The sequence below is a fragment of the Leptosomus discolor genome, chromosome 5 (genome assembly GCF_034619465.1).
Source record: "Leptosomus discolor isolate bLepDis1 chromosome 5, bLepDis1.hap2, whole genome shotgun sequence".
In the NCBI taxonomy this organism is placed as follows: domain Eukaryota; kingdom Metazoa; phylum Chordata; class Aves; order Leptosomiformes; family Leptosomidae; genus Leptosomus; species Leptosomus discolor.
The window spans coordinates 6103247-6126858 of record NC_141395.1 but is presented as its reverse complement, the minus strand read 5'-3'; the positions used below and the strand labels follow the sequence as shown (position 1 = coordinate 6126858).

The 23612-nt window shown below is 35.7% G+C and overlaps 1 protein-coding gene across 1 annotated transcript in view; it reads right to left on the bottom strand.

The window, feature by feature from the left end:
• Nucleotides 1-23612, bottom strand: part of LRP1B (LDL receptor related protein 1B) — a 578117-nt gene that overhangs the window by 145742 nt on the left and 408763 nt on the right. The window contains exons 44-47 of the mRNA XM_086465459.1: nt 15183-15372; nt 13541-13745; nt 2797-2989; nt 2200-2325 (exon numbers count right to left, since the gene is read on the bottom strand). Coding sequence (XP_086321585.1) covers nt 2200-2325; nt 2797-2989; nt 13541-13745; nt 15183-15372 — 714 coding nt within the window. The remainder of the gene's footprint in view (nt 1-2199; nt 2326-2796; nt 2990-13540; nt 13746-15182; nt 15373-23612) is intronic.

Sequence of the window (23612 nt, the reverse complement as noted above, 5' to 3'; positions counted from 1 at the left end):
CCAAAGGTAAATGTGAAGGACTAACTATGAAGCATGTGAAGGGGCAGAATAAAACTGTAGCAATTCATGAATTTGTTTGGGACACGTTGGTAGCTACTGTATGACTATACTGATCATATGCACAATTAACGTCTGCATCTGGTTTCATTTAGCAGCAATATCTTAGGAAATTAAGCTGAGGGCAAAACTATGGATCCAAAATAAACATGGTAAAAGAAATCTTAAGATTAATTTTAGATACGATAACCAAGCAATGAGCTTGCTATGGTATAAAAGTAATTACAGGCTTCTCACAGCGCTGTGTAGCTTAGCGGCCAAGCCGATGTATCTGATTCTAAAGGACTGGGGTCCAGCCCAAAGGATGCCTTGAGACAATTTCAAATCACATCAATACTCAAAGGTGTAATTCTGCCCTTTACCTCATCACAGTCTTTTGTTCTCACTAGTTCTCTTCAACTGGCTCTAGTGATCTTGCAGTGTCAAGCTGAATGAGCCCTGCTCACTGATCCAACCACAACTAGGTTTAAACCCCCCAAAATCCTAATTCCCAGTCAAGGAAGCAGTTAATTCATGATTCAGTTACGCAGCTGCTATTGCTGCTGAAAGGCATGTGATGGGAGAGAGCATAAGACTGTCCTTAGCAGAAGTACACTTCTTGCTCTTCTTCAACTGATCATTAAACATCAGTATCCTCTCCTGTTATGATACTGCTGATACAAAAATACTATTGACTCAGAGGTACGAGGAAAGCCTCATATCATTCGAGCATGAAACATATCAGTGGCATGACCAAAATAAACTCTGTTAGCAAAGGAGTAGGTTTGCCAAATAACCAGTACAGGGACTACATCTCTTCATATCCCACACCAACACAGCTCTGCATATACAGTTCAGCATTTTAAAAGTGACTCTCTGTTGGTAGAAGAGAAGCCACTGGCTAGGCTGCTCAGGAGCAACAGACTGACACAGAAGAGTCTGAAGCAGGTAAACTGTCTAAGCTTCTAGCAGGATGGTAAATCTTGCTAAATCATATATTAAAAAAACCCCATATTTTCTTGAATGTTACAGTGTCTCTCTACTGCTACAATCAAAAAAAAAAATTGATTTCGAGAAAGCAGGTGGGTCAAAGCTATGAAACTGAAGCAGTAGAACAGGCATACGTGGCAGATAAATATGGAAGTGGAGAACTTGATCTAAGAGTTGGGCTTTCTGCCCCACAGAGGGAAAGGTCCAATAAACCACTGGAATCTGGAAGCTGTCTCTAACTGTGACAGAAGAGCTATAACACAGTGACATTAACAAAGACATAAGGCACTGCATGCTTCCCCCTCAGCTTTCCCTCCATCCCCAATCCAGCCAGCTAAGGGAAGAAGCAGTCACATTCCAAATTATGAATGGCGGTTATCCCTTGGGAAACAGCCCAAAGCTTTAGAGTTAACTCACTCCTGGTATGGCACAGCATTAGCAAAGCGACAGAGATTTTCTCCAAATTATTAGAAAAGCCAGAAGAGTGCACCGTGTGTACAAATATAGCACCCTTCCAAATTACCAGCACATATTTCATGTTCATAAACATCAGTTCTGCACAGGGACAGTGTACTCCAAAGAAGCTGCAATTGATGACCATCTATTCTGAACCACTTCTGAACTATGAAAAACCATGTATCTTGTATTTTCTTTACCATATACTGAGACATACTGGTTCAGAGGAATCATGGGAAGATGCGAGAAGAGAAGAGCTTAACACAGTGTAATGCAGCAATGCAGAATATTCTCCAACAAAACCAGTCTCCAAGGAGTCTGTCATCTTGAAGTGATACATTTCCAAATTACTAAAACACCAATTCTACATAATTAAATACAACAGCTGGATAATAAGTTACAATTATTTTGTATTTTTAAGGAGATGAAATGAGAATATTTGTACGCAACAGAAACAAATTGCAAATAGGAAACGTTGAGTAGAACACAACTACTCAAAGTGGAATTTCAGGAGAGTATAAGTATTAATGCTTTTTAACCCCCCAAAAGTCTCGTAAGACATAAAATAGTTTAAAGCCTGGTATGTGCTGAATTGCCAGATCAAGTTTTACAGTGTATAGAAGCAATAAAATTAATGGCTTGGGCCAACCGCCTTTGCTCATGATAGCCAACTCCATCACACCATAGAAAAGCATTGTGTCAGCTAGTATTACTTACTCACACATCTGTTATCATCTATCAGTATTCTGTCCCCTCTACAGGAGCAGTTCACTCGTCCGTCAGGAGTCAGAAGGCATAAATCATGACAACCTCCATTCATTTGTGCACAAGGAGATAACTCACCTGAAAAACAAATGATAAAAGATGAACTCTGTTTTACTAAATTTGCTTCAATGGCCAATGTCTTTGAGAGAGCAAAGATCACCATATCTCAGATTCATGGGCAATTGATTCAAGTTTTATCAGCCAGATGAAAATGTCAGCATGCCTCAGATGCTAGCATGCTAAAGATAAACAAATGGAGTTACTTTGAGTATAGTAATTTTAAACCCCTACAACATTCAAAACTGCTGATATTTGTCAGGAAATGATTTAACTGCTATCAAATGAGCACAAAACTGTCATTCAATAGTATTTATTTACTTGGGGAAGAGGTTACATCCCATCTTTTGTTAACAGTTCCGACAAAAAGAATTTATGAAACACGACAAAGTGTTTGCACAGTTAAAACTAAGTAAAATTGATACTGGAATTAATTCTAAGTAAAAATGATACTGGAATTAACAAAACAGTGTATCTTGCTTTGTAACTTACAACTGTTAGTATCGTTGGCAACAGCAATAATGCCCATTGGCTGATGCGGGATATCAGAACGAAGAACTTTGGTATCTCCTCCTGTATATTTACTGGAACGCAGAATAGCTCTCCTCACTCCATCTGACCAGAAGATATAATCATCATATACAGCCAGGCTGAGAAAAGTACCTGGTCCAGATTTGACAATTACCTGAAATAAATAAGTACAGAGGAGAAACATGAGAAGGAATGTTGTCACTGAGTAAGAAGTTTTAGAAGTGCAATCTGTGACGCACATTATATTTTTTAGACAAACCACTTAATTCTTCTGTACTTACAGCACCTGGAAAAATGAGATAACAGCACTTGAAATGTGCAAAAAGGATGATACAAGCTTCCAAATTTCAGAAACCCAGGAATCTGTTCCATAATTACAAAAATTCACAGTTTATCTCAATGTGCCTGTAAAAATACCTACTCAACACACTACCTGCCTAGTAGTTCAAACGGAAAAGAGAACAAGAGGTACTGTAGCATGGCTGAAAGTCTAAAATTAATTCTGGGTCTTTATGAATCAAAGCAAGAAGCATGTTTCAGAACTGAAGAACCTTCACCATATGATCACATTAGAACCTTGAACCAAAGTCAATCAATGTTTTGTGTTTTCCAATTAAAAAAAAATAGTCTCTTCAGTCACCAAACTAATTATCAGTTCAAAACTTAGAAAGAAAATATGAATTGCAGTTCACTATATAGGAGGGTTTGAAAGAAAACTACAGAAATACAATCAATTAATCCCGGTCTGAATCACAGCTCCTGTAAAGTATTTTCACATATGTTCTTCCTATTTTATACATCACAATTAAAGATTTAACATGTACAGTTTCTGTTCTGAAGAAGATAACACATTTTGAATCAGTTCTCTAGTTGAAAATTTAATTTTGGCTGAACAGAATATGTAATAACATAATGGAAATAAATAATATTCTGAACATATTTATTGCACTGTATCCTTCCATGTTTCTCTGGGAAAATGAGTAACATGTATTTATAAAGTGGGAGCAGTTCACTGTCCAGGGTATTTCAACAATTTGCTAACATAAACAATTGTAGTTCAGTGCACAGGAGTGTCAAAATTACTTATATTAATCAGACAATTATAATAAATTCTGCATCGCTATGCATATTATATATTCCTGCATATTTGAAAGAAGATTTGACCAGCAATTCCTTTTTTCCAGCCAAGACTTTTTCCAGCAATCAATGTCCCAAGAGGACAACTTTTCCCTCAGCAACCTTTTTGACAAAATTAAAAGTATTAAAAGATAAATGGGAATGCATCAATGGCAAAAAGACCTCTTCTGTAATGGTGCACATTTACTGTAAGACACTTTTCATAATACACTCTTAAAAGCCTATACTATTCATATTCAGACACATTTCAGAAAAAAAAAAAAAAATCAATCATGTATGTTTCTGAAAGATCTGTACGAAATCTGGCCACGCAGATTTTGCAGTCCCATATTTGCTCTCCATGACAGTGTGAAACTGTCCCAGTTTGAAGGATTTTACTGTCAAAACCAATGCTAAAGAAAGCACTATTCTGTTCAGCTTTCTGTGTTTTGTAGCACTGTCGTAATTTTTCTCAAATTGTAACAAAAGAATGTAAATTTATTGCAGAACTGATCATTGTTGTTCAGCCTCGGGAGATTTGAGATCCAAATAAAGGGTCACAAAAGCTAACATCCAGAAACTTTTGTTCATTAATGCTCATACCACTTCATTCACTGAAGTCTCCTCTATTATGTCACAGCACTATCCAAGGACATTGGTTTTACCAAGCACCCAGAAGAGTGAGCTCCTATTTCTACCAGCTTTTGGACAACTTTACAGCCCTTATCAGGGCTGTAAATTATCAGAATTATAATTATCAGAAACGACTGAAAATGAACGATGATTTCTTTAAAAGTCTGTTCATCCTTTGGTTACCTGCCAAATCACGTTTAATCCTGAGGATTCAGCACCAACCGAATTTGCTGTGTGTCAAGCCTGTTGCAAGTCATCTCTGTTTCTAAATCTTGTATTCTATACAGCTTGCATGTTCATTTTCCCAGCAGTGTCTGCAGCTCTGCACAGAGATACCTATACATTCACTAGCAGGACCATGCAACGAAAATTCATGCTCTTACAGTGTGACCCTACCAAAATTCTCCTTGGGTGGCCCCATCTGGCTGGCCCAGGATGGGTAGGAAGCACAAAGGGGTCTAGTCACTACCGCCTGCTCCCTCTTTCCTTGCTGCTTGCTTGTCTCTCAAAAATAATGATGGAAGCCAATACACTTTGCACATTTGTTCCTCTGAGTTATCAACAGCAATCTGATAAGCTTTGGATCTAGACATAAGAGAACTGCTGCAGTCTTTCAGGGACTGCACGTACTCAACTACATACCACAGGGAAGAAACCCAATGCAGAATCAGTGATCACCATTCCATCATAGAAAAATCATGTTTTCTAACTGTAAAAACTCAGAGATAATCGACTTATAGCAAGTTTTATATAAAATGGTGGCTAAGTAGGAATAAACGAACCAAAGCAGTGCTCCCACAGGCAAAAATCTCCTTACATATCCCATCTAGAAGCATGTTATCAACACAAGCATAATGCCCAGTTAATCTGCAATCTATAACTGCAGTATATGCTGCTTGTTGTTCAATTAAGGGTGTATAAACTGTGCTGGAATTGGAAAGCCGCTGTGTACACTGGGTCAGAGGGTAAAAGGATAAAGTACCACAAGAAACTGAGTGTCTATATGACACGGTACCATACACGAAATAACTTTTGAACCTCTGCAGACAATCTACAGGTAAGGAGGACTAGAAGGTACAACCTCAACCATCGCATTTCGGCAAGTATGACATAGACCACAATGTAACTGAAAATGACTTCAGAAAGGCCACATTCATGCACTCCCACAAGCTACTGCAGTACTGTATAAATACTTAAGACCTTTTCTCAAAAGGACAAAAACTGCTAAAAAGCACCCTGTGCTGCAAGCACAAAGCAAGAATAATTACGGTCATCAGCAACGGTTTTGGTCACAGAAGAGAGAAGTGTGGTACTGAATGAATGGGCACACATTGAAAAAAACCAATGCGTTGCCACTCTGTACGACAAAGATCTGAACAGATTTCTTTTTTTACAGTATCAAGTTTTCAAACAGTTTGTTTTTAACAGCATAAACCAACATCAATCATATAAAGACCCTGTCTTGACATATTTTTATCACACATCTAAATTGATACTAAAAATTGCAACAATATATGTACAATTTTAAAACATTAAGGGAACCTGAACATGACACCCCTACCATCCCTTCCACCTGAACCAGTGGAAGTCAGACACATCCAATAGTACATCACGTGTTTAAAACTGAATGATACTGACATTCAGCTACAGCACACACTTCGAGCTCTGAATACCAGATGAAAAGTCTTCTGTTTCCTGTAAAGAGATAAGGAGCCTGGGGGAGGAATGTCACAATTAGCAGCACAATTTAATTTTAACGCTGAACCTTTCTTTTTTAGTTCTGATTTTTAAGTTCTCCACACAGCTTTTGTTTTAATATATAGCGGCTCTAAATTTGAGGTAAGTGTAGCAGTTTCTCTAGAAAAACGTGATTGAAGAGGGGGATGATCCAGTCAGGTAGACAAGAATTTGTGCCAGAATACTATAATTTGAATGATTTATATAAAACTCTTATTAGATTGTCAGTAAGAATTAGATTCATAACAATTCTTACCGTGAAAACACTTAACTTTTGTAGAAAGACAGTTTTTTTTTTTTTAAAGGTAAGTGCATAAAGTCAATGCATCAGCTTAAAATATGAGTTGCTTTTAAGTATTTTAACTCTAATAAATGGCTTATTGATAATAATTCTCTTTCAAAATGCTTAATTAATGGGCAGTGCCATCTAATAAAGCTTTCAAAAGTTTTTTTAAGGGCTATAGTCTTCTAAAGATAAAAAATCTACTTAGAGGTCTATAACAAAATGACAAATACAGTATAGAGAACTACACTTAAAAAGGCTAAGATTACTGACAGTTTAAAGTCAATTGCATAATAAAATCATTACACAAGTATAAAGCAATATCAGTAGTCTAAGAATAAACAACATTTTGGGTGGATATTGGAAAACTCAGTCTGACAGAACTGACTGACACAGAACACCATGTTAATCAAAATTACCTAATGTATTTTATTCTTTCAAAAGGAAGACATAAAATAGCACGCCATATGTATTATTCAGCTATGAATAATTATATGAGACTGTGATACAGGTAAACAAGTTGGTATTTTTCCCCAGCCATGGGAAAAATAAAATCATCTAAGTCATAGCTTGTATGGTTTTGATTTAGCCACCTAAAAAATATACACTTACATCAGACTCCTTGTTTTGCTTGTTATTGATGTAGTTGCTTTAGGAAAAAGCAAAAATTCTATCTCTTGCTGGATAAACAGATCTATCAGCCTTGATCTGCAGTATCCAAAACATGCCCTTCCAACACTGTGATGTGGGTGGTGGTGGGGAGGTTAAATACAGAAGACGACAGACATTTGGTATTGAAGAGAACACTTATGAGTTTACCAATTCCTCGTTCCTGTTGCCACAAAAGAAATTAGAATAATTCCTAGGTTTATGTTGAGTTTTGTGGAAGAACAGTGCCAATCGCTGATATACCCTACCAAAAATAATCATGCTTTTTATTGATTGGCCCAAATAAAGTCCCTAATTTCAGCATTGTCATATCTTTAACACATGGATTTTTTTTTCATTTATTGAATCTTTCAAAAATATCTTCATAATAACTTGAATTGCAATCACATAGCAAAGGATTCAGAGGACATACTAGAATACCGTGTTTTCCAAGAACAGTAAGATCCTGTTTCCACAGAACTGTCCAAGTGTGATGTAACAAAATCAGAAGCGCTTCCTCTTTAACAATGTATTTTTGTTTCTCCATGCTAGAAACAAATTTTTGTTTCTCCAAGCTTCTCTTGCAAGAGAAAAGAATCAAGAATAGAATATTCCCACTAAAACTAATATATTGATATTGCTGGACAGAGAAAATTAAAAAATCCACCACAACTTCACTTCTAGTACCATTAATTTCCAAGATTACCCACACCATTCTAGCTGCTTTTCAAACCCAGAAAGAATGAATTGATTAAAAACCCTGGAACCTAACAATAAACTATCGTAACAAGGGGAATAGGAGACGCAAAACATGACGAGCTTAAATGTCTAGGTGGTAAACTGTGGGTTTTGTGCCAATAACATCAATTTTTACTGGCATTTCTTGTTTCTCTACTATTATTGTGTCTAGTACTGTTTGACAAAATCACAAGGAAGCAGTATAAACTGAAGAAATGATGTCTCTATGGAGAGTAGGCTCAATTTTATTTTTTTCTGGACAACCACCCAAGCTTACTAAAGTATCTTCCTGCTAGTTGACATTATATTCCTTCAGGTTAGTTTTCACATTTTGTTATGTATTAATATACAGTGAATACAGCAATGCGATTCTTCAACTCGTAATTACATTCAGGTCCTGAATCTTTTTGTAACTGCTCATGTTCAGACCTTAGTGAGAGTCTTTTCTAAAACTTTTTATTAGCACATTCTGATTCCAATGGGAATCAGACATTCTACATTTTTAATTGTTATTATTTTTGCACTATTTATCTCTGTTCTGGCTACCTTGGCCAATCTCACATTTACCCTTGCCTTAGTGAGTTATTCGGCCACTTTTCAAGGTAATATTGATGTCGCCATGAATACCTTCCAAGAATTGACCAAAATTACTCTGCTGTCCTCAACCATACTACAAATAAATATAATGACGTGCCTGAAAAGTAATTTTAGATGTCAACCATAAAGTCAAGTTTTTCACAAATGCACAACTAAACATTGAACTTCCTTTTCTGCATCTAGTAGTTTGAAGAACAGATTTGATAAAACGTTACTGAAGATAACACAAATTGAATACCAAAATCGGAACTTGTTTAATTGCTTAAATACAGAATTCCAACAAAATAGAAAAGTTGTAATTACAGGAAGGTTGCAATTACACAAAGGTTATAATTACTGGAGACACTTCTAAAAATATGTTGATTTTAACAATCACACCTGTAGGCCCACAAAACTAACCGAGACCAAAGCGTTCCAACCTGGGTGTTAGAGAATAATCAGACCCCCATTTACAATAAATTAACTATATTCTATGTTTTTGATATGTAAAATATTACCGAATACTCAACACTGAAGAAGAAAGTGAAAAAATCAAAATTGCTCACAATTTATTGGAAAAATAAGTCCAAAACAAAATCAGCTTTATTTGCTGTTGGCTCAGTCTCTTTGTTCATGAACAAAATGTTATAATTAAAGTACTAAGCAGCTAAAACCAGCTGTGGCCACAATATGAAATCCAAGCAAAGGCAGGAGCAAAAATGGAAGAAAAAGGGGAAGGCATTGTGAAAAAAATAATTGCCACTTTGGCTTTTCAAACAGGAATGTCTGACAGAGCAGAAGTGTTAAAACAAACCCCTGCGTATCTTCTAAGAAATAAAAAGTAACAAAATATTCTTCCAAACTTGAAAGAGTACTCCAGCAACAAAATACTAGTATTAAAATATCAGCTTAACACAAAATCAATAAACTCTTACAATCCACTTAAAGTCAATTCAATACTGCTAAATTATTGTCTACCCATTCGTCATACCAGATTATTGTGGTGAGTAGAATGAAGAAAGAAGCTGCTATCTGGAAGAAAATCCATTATATTACCATTAGCATTTCATGCTCTACTATACAATTTCTACCTTTGTTATCTTAACTGAAACTAGATGGCAATGAAGCAGAGATATCAAGGAAACGGATAATCTGTTTAACCTGTTTTCGAGGGGCTGTTGATGGCAGGACCTTGCTGAAACTCCCTAAAGAATCTCAGATCACCATAACGGTGGAATGATTATCACTTATTACTGTAATGAGGAAGAAGAGTTAAAATGACAGAGAGCCAAACCAATATATACACAACCAGTATATAGTAGGAAAATTAGACATTTCAACTTCGATGGCTGAAAAAACTGAATGAGCAGTGCGTCTTGCTGATGCAAACTGAAAGCTAGATGTCTGATAAAAAGGTGGGATTTTAGTAATGGCTTCTGCAACAAAGTTGCACCATCTCCCATTTCATCTTTGTGATGTGTATTTTGTTATACCCTATGTTAACCCGTAGTTAAACTGTCTCCACATAACCTACTAATTACCATGTACTTAACTGATGGCATATTCAAAACCTGAAGTAAAACAGGATCGGGAAAGTAAAGCTAATCATGGTAGCAAAATGGAAAAGAACAAGATAGACCTATACATCAGAAAGTAGAAATGCAGCCAAAATGAATAGGAAAAAAAAATTAATTCTAACTGAAAAAAGTATAAGAAAATAATATAAGAATCCCTGTTGAACTATAAGAGGAACAAAAGTATATCAAATCTAGAAAGAGATATTTTCAGAAGAAAACAATTGATAAAAGCATAGAAGATAAAGGAAATTCTTTTTTAAAATTATTTACTGTTGCTGATCTGAATGAGGTATTTTTCTCTTTTCCCTAATTAATGTGACAAAAATAGTAGTGACATACAGAAATAACTTCATAGATAGAGATGTTATTGTACTTAAGCAAAGCAAATCACTGGAATAAAATGGCATGTATGTATCTTTTTATGTATACCCCTAAGCTCCAGGAACTTCAGAATACACGTCTGAATTTGCAATAAGCTTGCAGGCAAACACAATGTTCCTACTTGTGAAAGAAACAAAAGTTGCATGTGTCTTAAATATGTATTTTTAATTGACCAGTGAACGTTACTTCAAAAGAGGAGTTTGTTATTTACAATTATAATAGCGTAGATTAATACATAATGTGATGGAATAATATATAAAAAAAAATCCTCTAATATATTGTTGGTCCTCAAAAAAGACAACAAAATAGAAGATGAAGTACTGGAAATCAAGAGGAGGGTGATGTAATATATTAGAATGTTCAAATTGTGATCGAAGGACATAGTTGAGAAAGCTGACAACTATGAGAGAAATGGATAATTTCCTCTACCTGTATTTCAAGACAGCAACAAGTCCCTCAAGATTGCATTTGAAAAATACTCTAGTGTGGTAGAGTGCAAACTGAGGTACTCTCCAGACACATAATTATTAAAAAATAATAGGTGTTTAAAAAGCATGTAGATGTGGCACTTCGGGACATGGTTTTGTGAACATGGTGGCATTGGGTTGACTGTGGGACTTGTCTATCTTATAGGTCTCTTCCAATCTTAACAGGGGATCATAGGACAAACACGAGCCAACAGTGTGCACTCGCAGTCCAGAAAGCCAACTGTATCCTGGGCTGCATCAGAAGATGTGTGGCCAGCAGGTCGAGGGAGGTGATTCTGCCCCTCTACTCTGCCCTCCTGAGGCCCCACCGGGAATACAGTGTCCAGCTCTGGAGCCCCCAACACAAGACAGACATGGAGCTGTTGGAGCGAGTCCAGAGGAGGGCTACCCAGATGGTCAGAGGGTTGGAACACCTTTTGTGTGAGGACAGGCTGAGAGAGTTGGGCTTGTTCAGCCCGGAAAAGAGAAGCCTCTGGGGAGACCTTCTGGCGGCCTTCCAGTACCTGAAGGGGGCCTAAGAGAAGGCTGGGGAGGGACTTTTTACAAGGGCCTGCAGTGACAGGATGAGGGGTAATGGCTGGAAGCTGGGAGAGGGCAGGTTTAGACTAGATAGAAGGAAGGAGTTCTTCACCCTGAGGATGGTGAGACACTGGCACAGGTTGCCCAGAGAAGCTGTGGCTACCCCTTCCCTGGCAGTGCTCAAGGCCAGGCTGGATGGAGCCTTGAGCTACCTGGTCTAGTGGAAGGTGTCCCTGCCATGGTAGGCGGTTGGAACTAGATGATCTTTGAGGTCCCTTCCAACTCAAACCGTTCTATGATTCTATTCAAATTAGTTACGAATAAGAACAGATAAGACTGGATACATTTTAGGAGAACTGATGAACGAAGCAGGATTTAAGAAAAACACCAAATAACAGAAACGTCAAGGTAGGAACTTCAAGATCATTGCACATAACCCAATTAAAACTTTTGATAGTTTATATTTAGTAACATAAGAGATAGAATAATAAACAATTCTGCAAATACGATTGAGTTGGGACATGGTTCAATACAGATCCGTTACATACATCTGGAACACCATGTGCTTTTCTGTTACACTGTCCGACAGAAGATGCAGCAGTAACTGAAGGACATACAGACCTAAATGACCTGAATCATCTTTGAAAGCAGGACCTGAATTTATGTAAAAAAGTAAGTACAGATTTTGTGTAACAGTTAGAATCAAGATATAATTAAAGGATAAAACCCAAGGAATAGTATGAAAGAAGGAAAGATAGTAATTCCATTTTTATCACCCAAATGACAAAACAAAACAAAACCCCAAAGAAAACCAAACTGCCTTCCATACGTTATTCTCAGATACACAGGTGGATTCACTGAGAAAAAACTCCAGAAAGTTAATCAATTTTCACAGTAAATTCATAGTCAGAGATTATATACTTTAAAATCCATATAGCTTTGGTTTGTCCAGTTTCTGATGTAGTTACTGCCTCTGAAAACACTAGTGAGCTGCAGTTAATTTATATAAATGAAAAATAAGAAAGGAAATGACGCAAAGCTCTATGTGTAGTCATGCTGATTTTGCTTCTGTTCTGCTATTACAAGCTGGCTTTCTTTCGCTCCAATTAGGCAGTTTTCTCTAAACAAAGAATGTGGAACTTCTCCTGCATAAGATTCCAGAAAAACATGCAATTTTCATTTAAGACGCAAAAAGGTTTCAAGGCTTTTATACAGTATATGAAAGATTTATTTATTTTTTTTACATTACTAGATATGAAAGTGAGCTGATGTACCAAACATTATCTTGTAGAGTCGGACACCGAAAATGCAAGGCAAAACATGCCCTTCATTCATTTTATCATGTACTTTGGTAGGTGCAAAATCCCCAAAAGGAAGACTTCATGTAAGATGAGGAATTGAGAGCTAAACTTGGAACAAAATTGTCAGCTGCCTTCAGCATATTCTAAGCGAAAGGTCTGCTTGAGCTGAAACTAATGGAGTACTTGAGTACCAGTATGTATTATGATTAAAGAATAACGGACTGCAGTGGAATATATCTGAAAATGTATAGTTGGAAAAGAAAAAAAAATAAGATTTGTAGAGTTACACTCAAGCATTACACAAGAGTTCTAGTGCATTCAGAAAAGTTTGGCACTGGATGGAAAATTAAAATACTCCTACATAAAGCAGAACACTTCTCTACGTCTTCCAATAAAGTTAGTTCTACATTTTTTTCAAGCTTATACAGATAATTTAGGACAGTGATGCTTCATGCTCAATACTAACGCAAACAGATTTCATGGTAAGGGCCAGCATCTCCAGAAGGTCATCCAGAAACTGGAACGTGTGAGTAAACAGAGCATTACTTGTAGCTCAGAAGTGGTTTCAGTTTTAACTCTAATATGCAACTAATATTAGGAGAAACTTAGGCAACTAATGATCTTTCTCTAACATTTTCATTTTAAAGATGGTAACAAATGCAAGCAAACAGATTTACAATTAATATGTTTGGGATTTGTTTTACTTACATATCTTTGTGATCCATCATATTCACACCTCTCAATTTTTCCCAAGCTGCCATCTGAAAAGTAAAGTTTCTCCGCCCTGTGATCAATGGTAAGTCCATTTGGTGTCAAAATATCTGTACTAATGATAACCTGTGCATTTTTGCCTGAGAGGGTAGATCTCATGATGCTTGGGAGCTGCTCATTCCAGTTAGTCCAAAACATTAAGCTGTATTAAAATCAAAATATCAAAGAAAACCGTAAGATACATTTTATAATTTAATTCTCTATGAAACGAGCAACAGAAAAAACATACGCGTTCACAGACAATTACGAATGGCATCTATAAGTAATTGTGAATATCAATGGTGAGTAAGAAAATGTAATAGCCAACATCCTATAAATTACAGCAGTTTCCCAGTTCATTAACTTGTGTATGAGTACAGAATTTTTTTTCCCCTTCACAGGTCTGTTCAATTCTGATCATGTCTCTACACTAATATACCATCCCAAAGAGAACTAAGCTGTGTAACAATAAAAACTTAATTCTGCTAATGTGTATATTAGTAATTTCTCACAGTGAAATTAATCTGCAGCTTTTCCCACATTAGAACTGTGATAAGAGACCAAAGGACTGGTTTGCAGAAGGTTGTTAAGGGGAAATCAAGGGACCTCAATATGCTCTCCAGGAGGCTTAGTCGGCCCATTGCTACCGTTAAACCCTGATGGACAAAATGTTATGGAATGAGCTGCGGATGCAATTCAGACCCTGATCAGAACCTGCCCGTCCTCTCATCGCAACCTCCATCAGTATTTAGTTGGCTTATTGATGATACCTAGATAAATCGTATTTTACAACACAGTATAAACTCTTAATTTGCATAAAGTGAACATGAAGTCACACATGGAAATAACCTCGACTACCCACCAGTTAAAAACGGAACTTAATACAAAAAGCAGAAATGTAGCCTAGCCTCCCCAGAGGGGAGGCAGCTACAAGAAGCAGAAAAAGCATGTTGCCTTTCTTCCAGAATTAAGAGAAGATTAAAGTAACTCAAATTTGTAAGACACGTATTAGCAAGAGACTGAAGTAGAAATATAAACCCTCCTATTATCTTACAAGGGAACACCTTCTTCTTGAGAGTGGCAGGAAGGGCACTACATTAGACTTTTTTCCAGGGTGTCATCTACAAGCACCGTAAGTGTGCATCTTTTGTTATATTATTTTATACAACTGTGATTTTTGTGATAAACACATGGGCCTATCAATTTGCCATGCAGGAAACTCAGATTCCTTTTTGTAAATGCTTAAATTAATTTTGTTCTTATTTAAGCAATGAGAGTAACATGTCTGACAAAAGAAACCAGCAATATGATTGCTCTTGATAATTTGCATTTAGGTCACTTTTTTTAAAATCAGCTTGAATTTTTTAATATTCCATGAAAATGTCATGATTATTTGCTCTGAAAGATAAAAACGTATAAAATGTGGTATCTTAATTCTGCAATTGCTTTAATAAAAATGAATGAATATTTGTCTCCTAAATGAGGAAATCTACTTAACCTTCATAGGGTTCAGCAGTAGTAGTTGACTGTGAAAGAAGTGCTGCTGTGTCTTTGACACAAACTAAAAATTACAACTTAGTAAGTAAGAAATAATACATACTTTTGGCATTCGTCTAGAGCTAACACGTGTGGATGATCATCTTCAGACATTGTTATTACTGCTTCCCGGTTGAAAGCTCCTCGACGTCTCTGATCAACAGTGTGTCTTGTGATTGAGGATGTGGTTGAACTGGTCCAATAGAGAGTGTCCCAAGCTCTATGATAAGCAAGTCCCTCCACTGACCCAACATCTGGAAGACATGGTTAGAGACAGAGCAAATAAAACACCTTCTAACAAGGCATTTGTTCGTTCCCCCCCCACACCCCCAAAGCTGATCCTGCAGAATCACAGAGTTCAGCTCTTTCAACCTATTGACTCCACCAATTTCTCATTTCACGTCTGTATTTTTTATTGGAATCAAAGTCTTATTAGTTTTTCACAAATTTAAATAAAAAACATAGAGAGCAAGATCATTATTAATATCCCTGTACTATATTTGTCAATTCTAACACTCATTAAATTAATATTTTTACTACAGTGTCCCCAGATAATATATTAGAAATAATAAGCATTTATTCAAGACAGCAACAATTATTCACAACTTCAAACACCATTTAAGCCAAGTCTTGGCCATGTTTTCACTAATTACTAGTATTATTTAGCATTATCTTTCCATGTATTTTCTAACACAGATGCACATTACATTAATAGGGATCAAAGTGTCCTGTTGCTATTAACTGTAAAGGTTTCTTTTAAACACCTGAAAAATACTGAAAAAAGACCAACTCTGAAGGTCTCAGCATCAAGACGTCGTTTTAATAAGCCACAATACCACACTCTTTCATGGTACATAAAAAATTGAGCTAGAAACAGAAGCAAATATTAATAAGCAGCTGAAGCATATATTTAACGTCCAGAAAAGAGAAATTGTATCTGATTCCAATATATAAAAGTGACAGACTGTGAGAAATAGGAGTAATTATTTCCTACCATCATTTTTGAATTACTACAAGAACATACGTTGATTACTTCACTTATTATTTTGTTAGAAACAAATAATTTTAGACCAGAAGGTTCACACAGCTTATTAATGAGCTACAGAAGGCAAAAATCTAGAAATATAATAAGGATTATATTACACTGGTTATTACAATTTGCATTCGGCTTGCTGGAAGATTTAATTTTTATGATGCAATTCATATACGCAGAACAGAAAGTCCCAAACTGTTTGATCACACTGAAAGCGCCAACGCAAACAAAAATTAAAACTATAAGGCAAAAAATTATTTGTATCAGCTCTATACGTTTCTCTGTCTAAAGCATTTGGAGATATTCTGACTACATTTTCATGACAGATTTGTAAAGAAGTCTCAGTAACTTCTCTTAAGGAAGAAAGAAGAAATAAATGAGATGACCCTTCTTAAGGCAAGGGAATATATGCAAAAAGGGTTTTCCTACTTATGAAGGAGAATTTACGAAAAAAGTTAACTTCAGCTTACAAGTATCTCAAAATTGTGACTGATTTTAACTTTACAAATGGCATTGAAGGCAACTTGGAAGTTACAAAACTCTTCTGAGCATTGCAGAGATAAGAAAAAAGACCCTTTTGGTAAGAATTCTGGTTTTCAAAAAGGTGAATGAGCTACATGTATTCTTTCCTTGAATGCAATATTTAATATTTATTAATGAATATTTATTAATTTATTTTAAATCTGAAGCATCAAACCCATATTGATATATTTATTTTTTGTTTCAGAAATCACCCACTGAAACAAAAGATAATCAGTTCTATCAAACATTGTGACAGAGATGTGCAAACACCTACTGAAGGAGATTAAAACCAGATAGAACATGCCCGGATGGAGAGTTACTGTCACTTATGGCTTATGCGTTTTCTGGGTACGTTGGTCTATACTACGAACCCAGAAAGTCAGTTGCTTCATTCTTGGGTCTAGCACCCCGGAGCACCCACACCACATGCATGTGCCTTTACACCAGGGCAACCCTCTGAAACAAAACAACTAATTCCTCTTGAGACGTAACCCATGCATTCTGCAAAAAATTGCTACTCGATCTGAACATCCCCCCTCTTTTGGGAGTATAAACAGGACCACATCAGGTTTTGCTCCTTTTGCCTACAGAGACCTCGCAACCGCTGAAATCTCAACACCTGAAACACAACTTAACTTTCTCAAATCATGCTTTGGGACATGCAAAAAATACCCTTGACATCCTAACATCAAAATACCACTCTTGGGAGTGACATACAGCCAGCACATAGTTTTAGGCAGCATGAGCCAAAAGAAATCCTAAAAGTAATGACAATTTCTCAGAGCCAGAGAAACACAACATAGGATTCAAAGGAAACTCGGACTGCCCAAATCGTTCTGGAGGCACTAGGCCCAGCTCGGCAGACATGAACCACTCTGCTCCCTGGTCTGGGCCCAAGGACCACTCCCAAGGGCAGAAATCTGTACAGTTTAGATACGGGCTCTGATATACTTCTTGGACAATACTTACAAACCTTCCACTAACTGTGATACAAAAAATAAACCTTAGTAAGTGTGATAAGTGTTAAAATAAAGAGACAGGAATATAATTCTAACTTAATTACTAATTTCAATTTAAATTATATGCTGAATCCAAATTTACTGCTACTTAGAATTCTCTAAACCACAACCAATGCTCTTAGATATAATTTGGACAATGCTCTGAGATATATGGTTTAACTCTTAGGTTTCTTTGTGTGGAGTCAGGAGTTCATCTCTATGATCCTTGTGGGTCCCTTCCAACTTGGGATAGTTTGTGATTCTATCAAAAAATGACAAAAGATGTATTGATATTTTCTGACCAATTCTGCACTTTATTTGTAATGAACAAACCAGAGCTTTTATTGCACTATTTTTACCTTTCATGTCTGTGAATGTCAAGTATTTCCTCATTTTTATTATGAAAGTTTTTAGAATAATGAAATCAAGTCTTTACCCTGTGGTTACAGACGTAGCCCTTAGGAGGCGAGGATTTAACCAAGATTTGCTGCAAATAATGCTCTTTATTTGAACGATGACTATCAGAAAAATAAATTCATTTCCCTCATGTAACCTCTTGAATTTCTATTAACTTTAGCTTTGTTTCTTATCTGAATCTCAAGAAATTTGAAGGCAAACTGTTTATACAATAAAGACTAAAACTCTTTTGTAATAGACAAAAGATAACGATCTTGTTCCTGCCATAGCCAAATGTGATGAACACAGCTAGGATGGTGAAAGTGCTTTTCAAATACAAGATGTGCAGGTTCACTTGTAACTTCTATAGTTAAGAGAACTCCATTTTCTACACGTATCAGAAACTAGAGCTTCACGTTCTTAAACTGGACCAACACATCATACTGTGACTCACATTAAGAGTCTGTAAATGATGACAGAAGAAGGTTTAATTCAACATTATTATTTATAAAATGGTAATTTCTACATTTTTAGAAAACAGTTATTGGAGGTTATGCCATCTATGGAGAGAAGCAAAAATTTAGCATATAGATGAAAAATGTATCTTCCTTTTGTTTTAATAAAATATCTAAAATGAGCAGTTTTGAAAAACCTTGCCATATATACTTATGTTCCCAGTGGCACAGAACTGAAACAAAGCAATCAATAAAACATTTTATTTAAAAAGAGAACAGAGCAACAACTTTAAAAGAAAATAAAGAAGCTAAGATTTAAAAAATAAATCTCTATCTTAATGGGAACATCAACAATTAAGACTGTGAGTGAAAAGAAAATAAAAATTAAATCTGAAAATACCCCAGCAACAGAATCAGGCAGTAAAAGCTGCCTGAAATCAACTATCTGACATCCAATTAAGGAAGTGTTTTATTACACAGAAAACTTCAGGAACTGCTTGATGTATGTGTCATTTTTAAAGAAGACGAGAGGGCTCCTTATTAGATGATCACACCTTCGGACAAATTAACCCTGTGTCTGTGTTCAGCCTGTACCCAGGGCTAAACTATAACAGTTGCATTATCAACTGACACCAGCCAGGGAGGGGAATCAGGAAAAAGGAGAGCAGACCCAAGGGTAAAAGTGAAACAGATCTAATGAAACACCACCAGTACCAACAGAGATACACTCAGCCAAATGAATACCTACTCATGACAATCAACCAGAGAGCAGTCCTTGGGAGAAGTCAGGGTAGGAGAAGGAGGAACCTCAGTAAAAACCCCACAGGATCTCCCCTTTCTCAGCAAACCTTCCCCATATATAATGCCCATGACATTTTGGGATGGGCTACCCCTGTAGCTCACTCAGGTCAGCTGCCCTGGCTGACCCAAAACTGCTAACGGCTTGCCCAGCATGGCTGGGCTGGGATTCTGTCCCAGCCAAACTAGGACACTCTGCAACCATCAAAAGGTTCAGGTGAAAAGCATGATAATGGTTTAATAAACACCACAAACACAAAACTTCAGAGTAAAAAAAAAAGTCTTAAAAATACAAACCAACAAAAAAACCTCAGAGGAATTTAACTGCCTTGATTTAAGACAAGGGAAAAAAGCTAATTAAATATAAAACTGTCTGCTGCAAACACATGCCAAGCACATTTGCTTAGCAGCATCAGAAGTATAAATTCTGGAGGATTTATACCAGGCATTCTCTTTTATTTGCCAATAAACTTTTAGTTTTATAATGTTCCTTACTTATAGAATTGAGAACTCCACCAATACAGAAGAAAATTCTTTAATATTTTTAGAAATCTGTAAGTAAGGTGGTTTTAAAGACAATGACATAAGACTTAGAGTAGGTGCTAAAGCAATCCAAGGTTTAGATAAATTCTTACAATAGAAAATACAATTAACTTTCTTATTAGCATTAGTATGAGCCGGATGAAGCACCTTCAGTACACTACTCAGACAAATCTTCAGTATAGAAAGTTATGAGTGCTAATACAATATTTTTTGTTAGTTTATCTTGTTTCTAGATTAAAATAAAATTTTTGTTTTAGAAGTTAGTGAAGAATCCCAAAATTCATATAAAACCTTTTATCAGTGATAAAATAGGTGCCAACTGAGGACCGAAATGGTCCTAGAAATGGTCCCCTAGCCACTTCCTTAAAACTAAAATCTTCTAGCAACTTCATAGTGCCAAAGACAGGACAGTGGAGAAGATTCCAAAGCAACTGCATTCTAGTATTATATCATTACCAGTTTACAATAATATTATTTCATATTTACCTATCTCACACTTCCTTAACAAATATTCTAGAGAACTTCTTTATTTTTCTTTTAAAAGTTCATTTATCATTAGATAGTCAGTAACTTTAAAATATATCAGAAATACGTACTCATCCTATCTGGTGCTACAACTGGGGGACTCGGTCCCAAAGTCTACTGACAGGATGAAAATTTGCAATTTGTTTACTCTCAGCTTCATATTTTCACAGCATCGTATAATACTCTGAATTAGTAAAGCATAAAGAAACTGGAAATGAAAAGAAACACATTTGTTTCACTGACGTATTGAATTAAAACACTGATGGCATTAGATGCCTACAGCACTGATTAAATTTATTCTAGCCATGAAGCAACAGTTTATGATTTTCACATGAATAGCATACTTAAATGAAAGGAACATTAATACAATATGATATTAATATACAAATACTCACATTATTCACCTGCCACTGACATTCTGAATTAAATCAGTAATGGAGTGTATAACTGATTAAATATCTACACAAGAGAATGCAACAGCTTATGATTTACAAAGGCAATGGTAGAGTGATCACATCATTACGTTGCCAAATGCTATCTATCACTTTTACTGAACTTAACGAAGATGGATTGCATCCCACAGATGAGATGCAGCCTATAAATATTGTCATGCTGATCTTCATCTGACTTTCCCAGGGAACAGACAAGCAACAAATCAATAACTGAAGAACTCAGATTAGAACTCCCTTATTACTGCAAACAGAAAATAAAAATACTAGAGGACTTATCATTTAAATTATCCAATAGTTGTTGCGACTGACTTTTGGTCATGTATATACTATTTCCCAGTTTCCTAGATTTTTATCTCCTATCTTCTACTTTTAAAATTCTCTAGAAAGTTTACAGTCAAAACCTTTCCAGTTGCACCACTTCAATTACATTTTTTCCCTTAATTTCATATTTTTACCAACTCGTTTTCTTTAGCAAAGTTTTAAAGCAAGAACAACAGTCAACATAATTTTTTTTAATACTGAATATTTTGGGTTTTTTGTTTTTAATTTCATTATGCAGACCGACAGAAATATGTTATTCACTCTTACAAACATTTTCAGTTATTCAGAGAGAGCTCTGTAAAAGTTGCAGACCAAGAAACGGAAAACTCACAGCAGCATTTCAATTTTAGATTTTTTTTTTTTTTTTTTTTTAATATCCCTCCCCGCCAGTAATCGTGTTTTTCTACAGCTCCTATACAGCTTAGCTTACTTTGGATCAAACAGGCGAGCGCAGGAACTCACACTGAGAGAAGAGAAACAATGCCACCAACTTTTTGGTCATTTTTACGTGAATATACATGGAATAAGTAATCATCTCTTTAAAATGAGGAAAAAAGTGACTTTGAAAACTGAAAGCTTGTTCCAGAACTATGCTTCTATGTGCATGAATGCTGGGGTCCCAGGTAACAGCATTTAAAAAACATTAGACAAGCCACAGCAGGTAGCACCGTCATAATTTCCACCAATAATCAGCTTTTAAAAATCAAGTCTGTTTCATGTTACTAAATAAAACAATTACGTATTTAATTCTACATCTACATTCTTGTGTACCACAACAACTTTATTCAAAGAATGATTTAGCCCTTTTATCATGGTGGGAAAAATAACCAACAGCTTTTTATGCTGAAATCTCTACCTACTTCTAATTACTTTTTTTCCCCCCACAATGGATATAGCTCTTCTGTAGTTTTTCCCTGACAACTCACTGAAGTAAACCACATCAACAGAAATGTAAACCTGCAATATTCTCTCATCCATTGTCCTAGATATAACTTACTCCTTGATTAGGTTTAGGGACTGTCTTGGGGGGGAATGACATAGCAGAGGAATAATGATACATCACACACTTAAGGAAATACAGAGAACCCAACAATTTAGGAAAACAATAGTATTTTGTATAACTAAACTGTAATCCTCCGAGTATAGTTCAATATATAATTACTAATCAACAAGGGATATAATATCAAAATTTCAAAATAAAGTACCCATGTAAAAGAGGCTTTAAAAGCAGAAAGACTTTTAGACTGGAAAGCTAACATAGAGAGATGAAGTGGTTTATTAGGTCTTAAAACCTCAACAATTGCCATGGAAGAATTTTATTTTTCATAATTACAAGAGCCCACATTATCTTTTTAAACATTACATGTAGACCCTAAAAATTAAAAATACTACTCAGCTTTAAGACTTTTAAATCAACACTATTAGAGTGAATACCCTAAGACTACTAAGTTTTCTAATAAGTATGTATAATCACACATTTTTATTGCTACTGTTGAGGTAAAACCAAACACTATAGAGGTTTTAGAAGCATTAATGGCAGAACAGACTACTAACCTAATAATATTTGCTGGATCACATTACTCTTTAGAACAAAACAAAGGAGAAATGTCAAGAGATGTTCCTCGATATAGCTTTCTCCTGACAATTCACCAAATACAGTTTTGCATTTTATGCAACTAAGCCACAGCTGCTGCTGTAAAAATTTACATCAGCAAATATTTACATTAATAAAAGTTTAAGGGCAACGTGAAAAGTTGAACAGTCACAACCAGTATTAATTCTTCACGAATAATCTCAAGTTTAATAGGCAGAAGCACCTTTCTTGAATATGAGGTTGGGAACACGCAGGACATACTGAACTAAAAGACAGTGGACGTCAGCTCCTGTCATGAATACATTTCAGAGTTTCAAACCAGGAACAGCTGAACAAAACACAAAGTGTGCAGAAGGACATATTTCTAGAATAACAACTGGTTAATATAAAGTTAGTAAACTTTATCCACCTATAGCAACAGCTCATAAATTTTACTCACTAACCATAATATGCAGCCACATCCAGAAACAAAATATCATAAACTAGACACTTTGCTTTTCAGTAACAAGGCTGCAGCTGTAATAATCAATTTTAGTTTTTACTACTTAGATGCCCTAGACTTAACAATAGCCTCTCACTTTCGCTCCTTTAAAAAGTGAAAATCACTGGACCTATATTCCAACACATACAATTATAATGACTCCAATTCATTTAGGAAATGAAAAGCAACAATATTAAAATATTTATTTTTAACAGATTAAAAATTTCTTTCCTGGAGAAGAAAGCTCCAAAACTAAAGGTGTCTCATACAATGTACCAAATTTAATGCTCTAGAAGAGAAATGGGAACATAAATGCCTTTTTGACAGTTAAATTGGACCCATTTAGTTAGAAAGAACAGTAGCACACATTGGAACA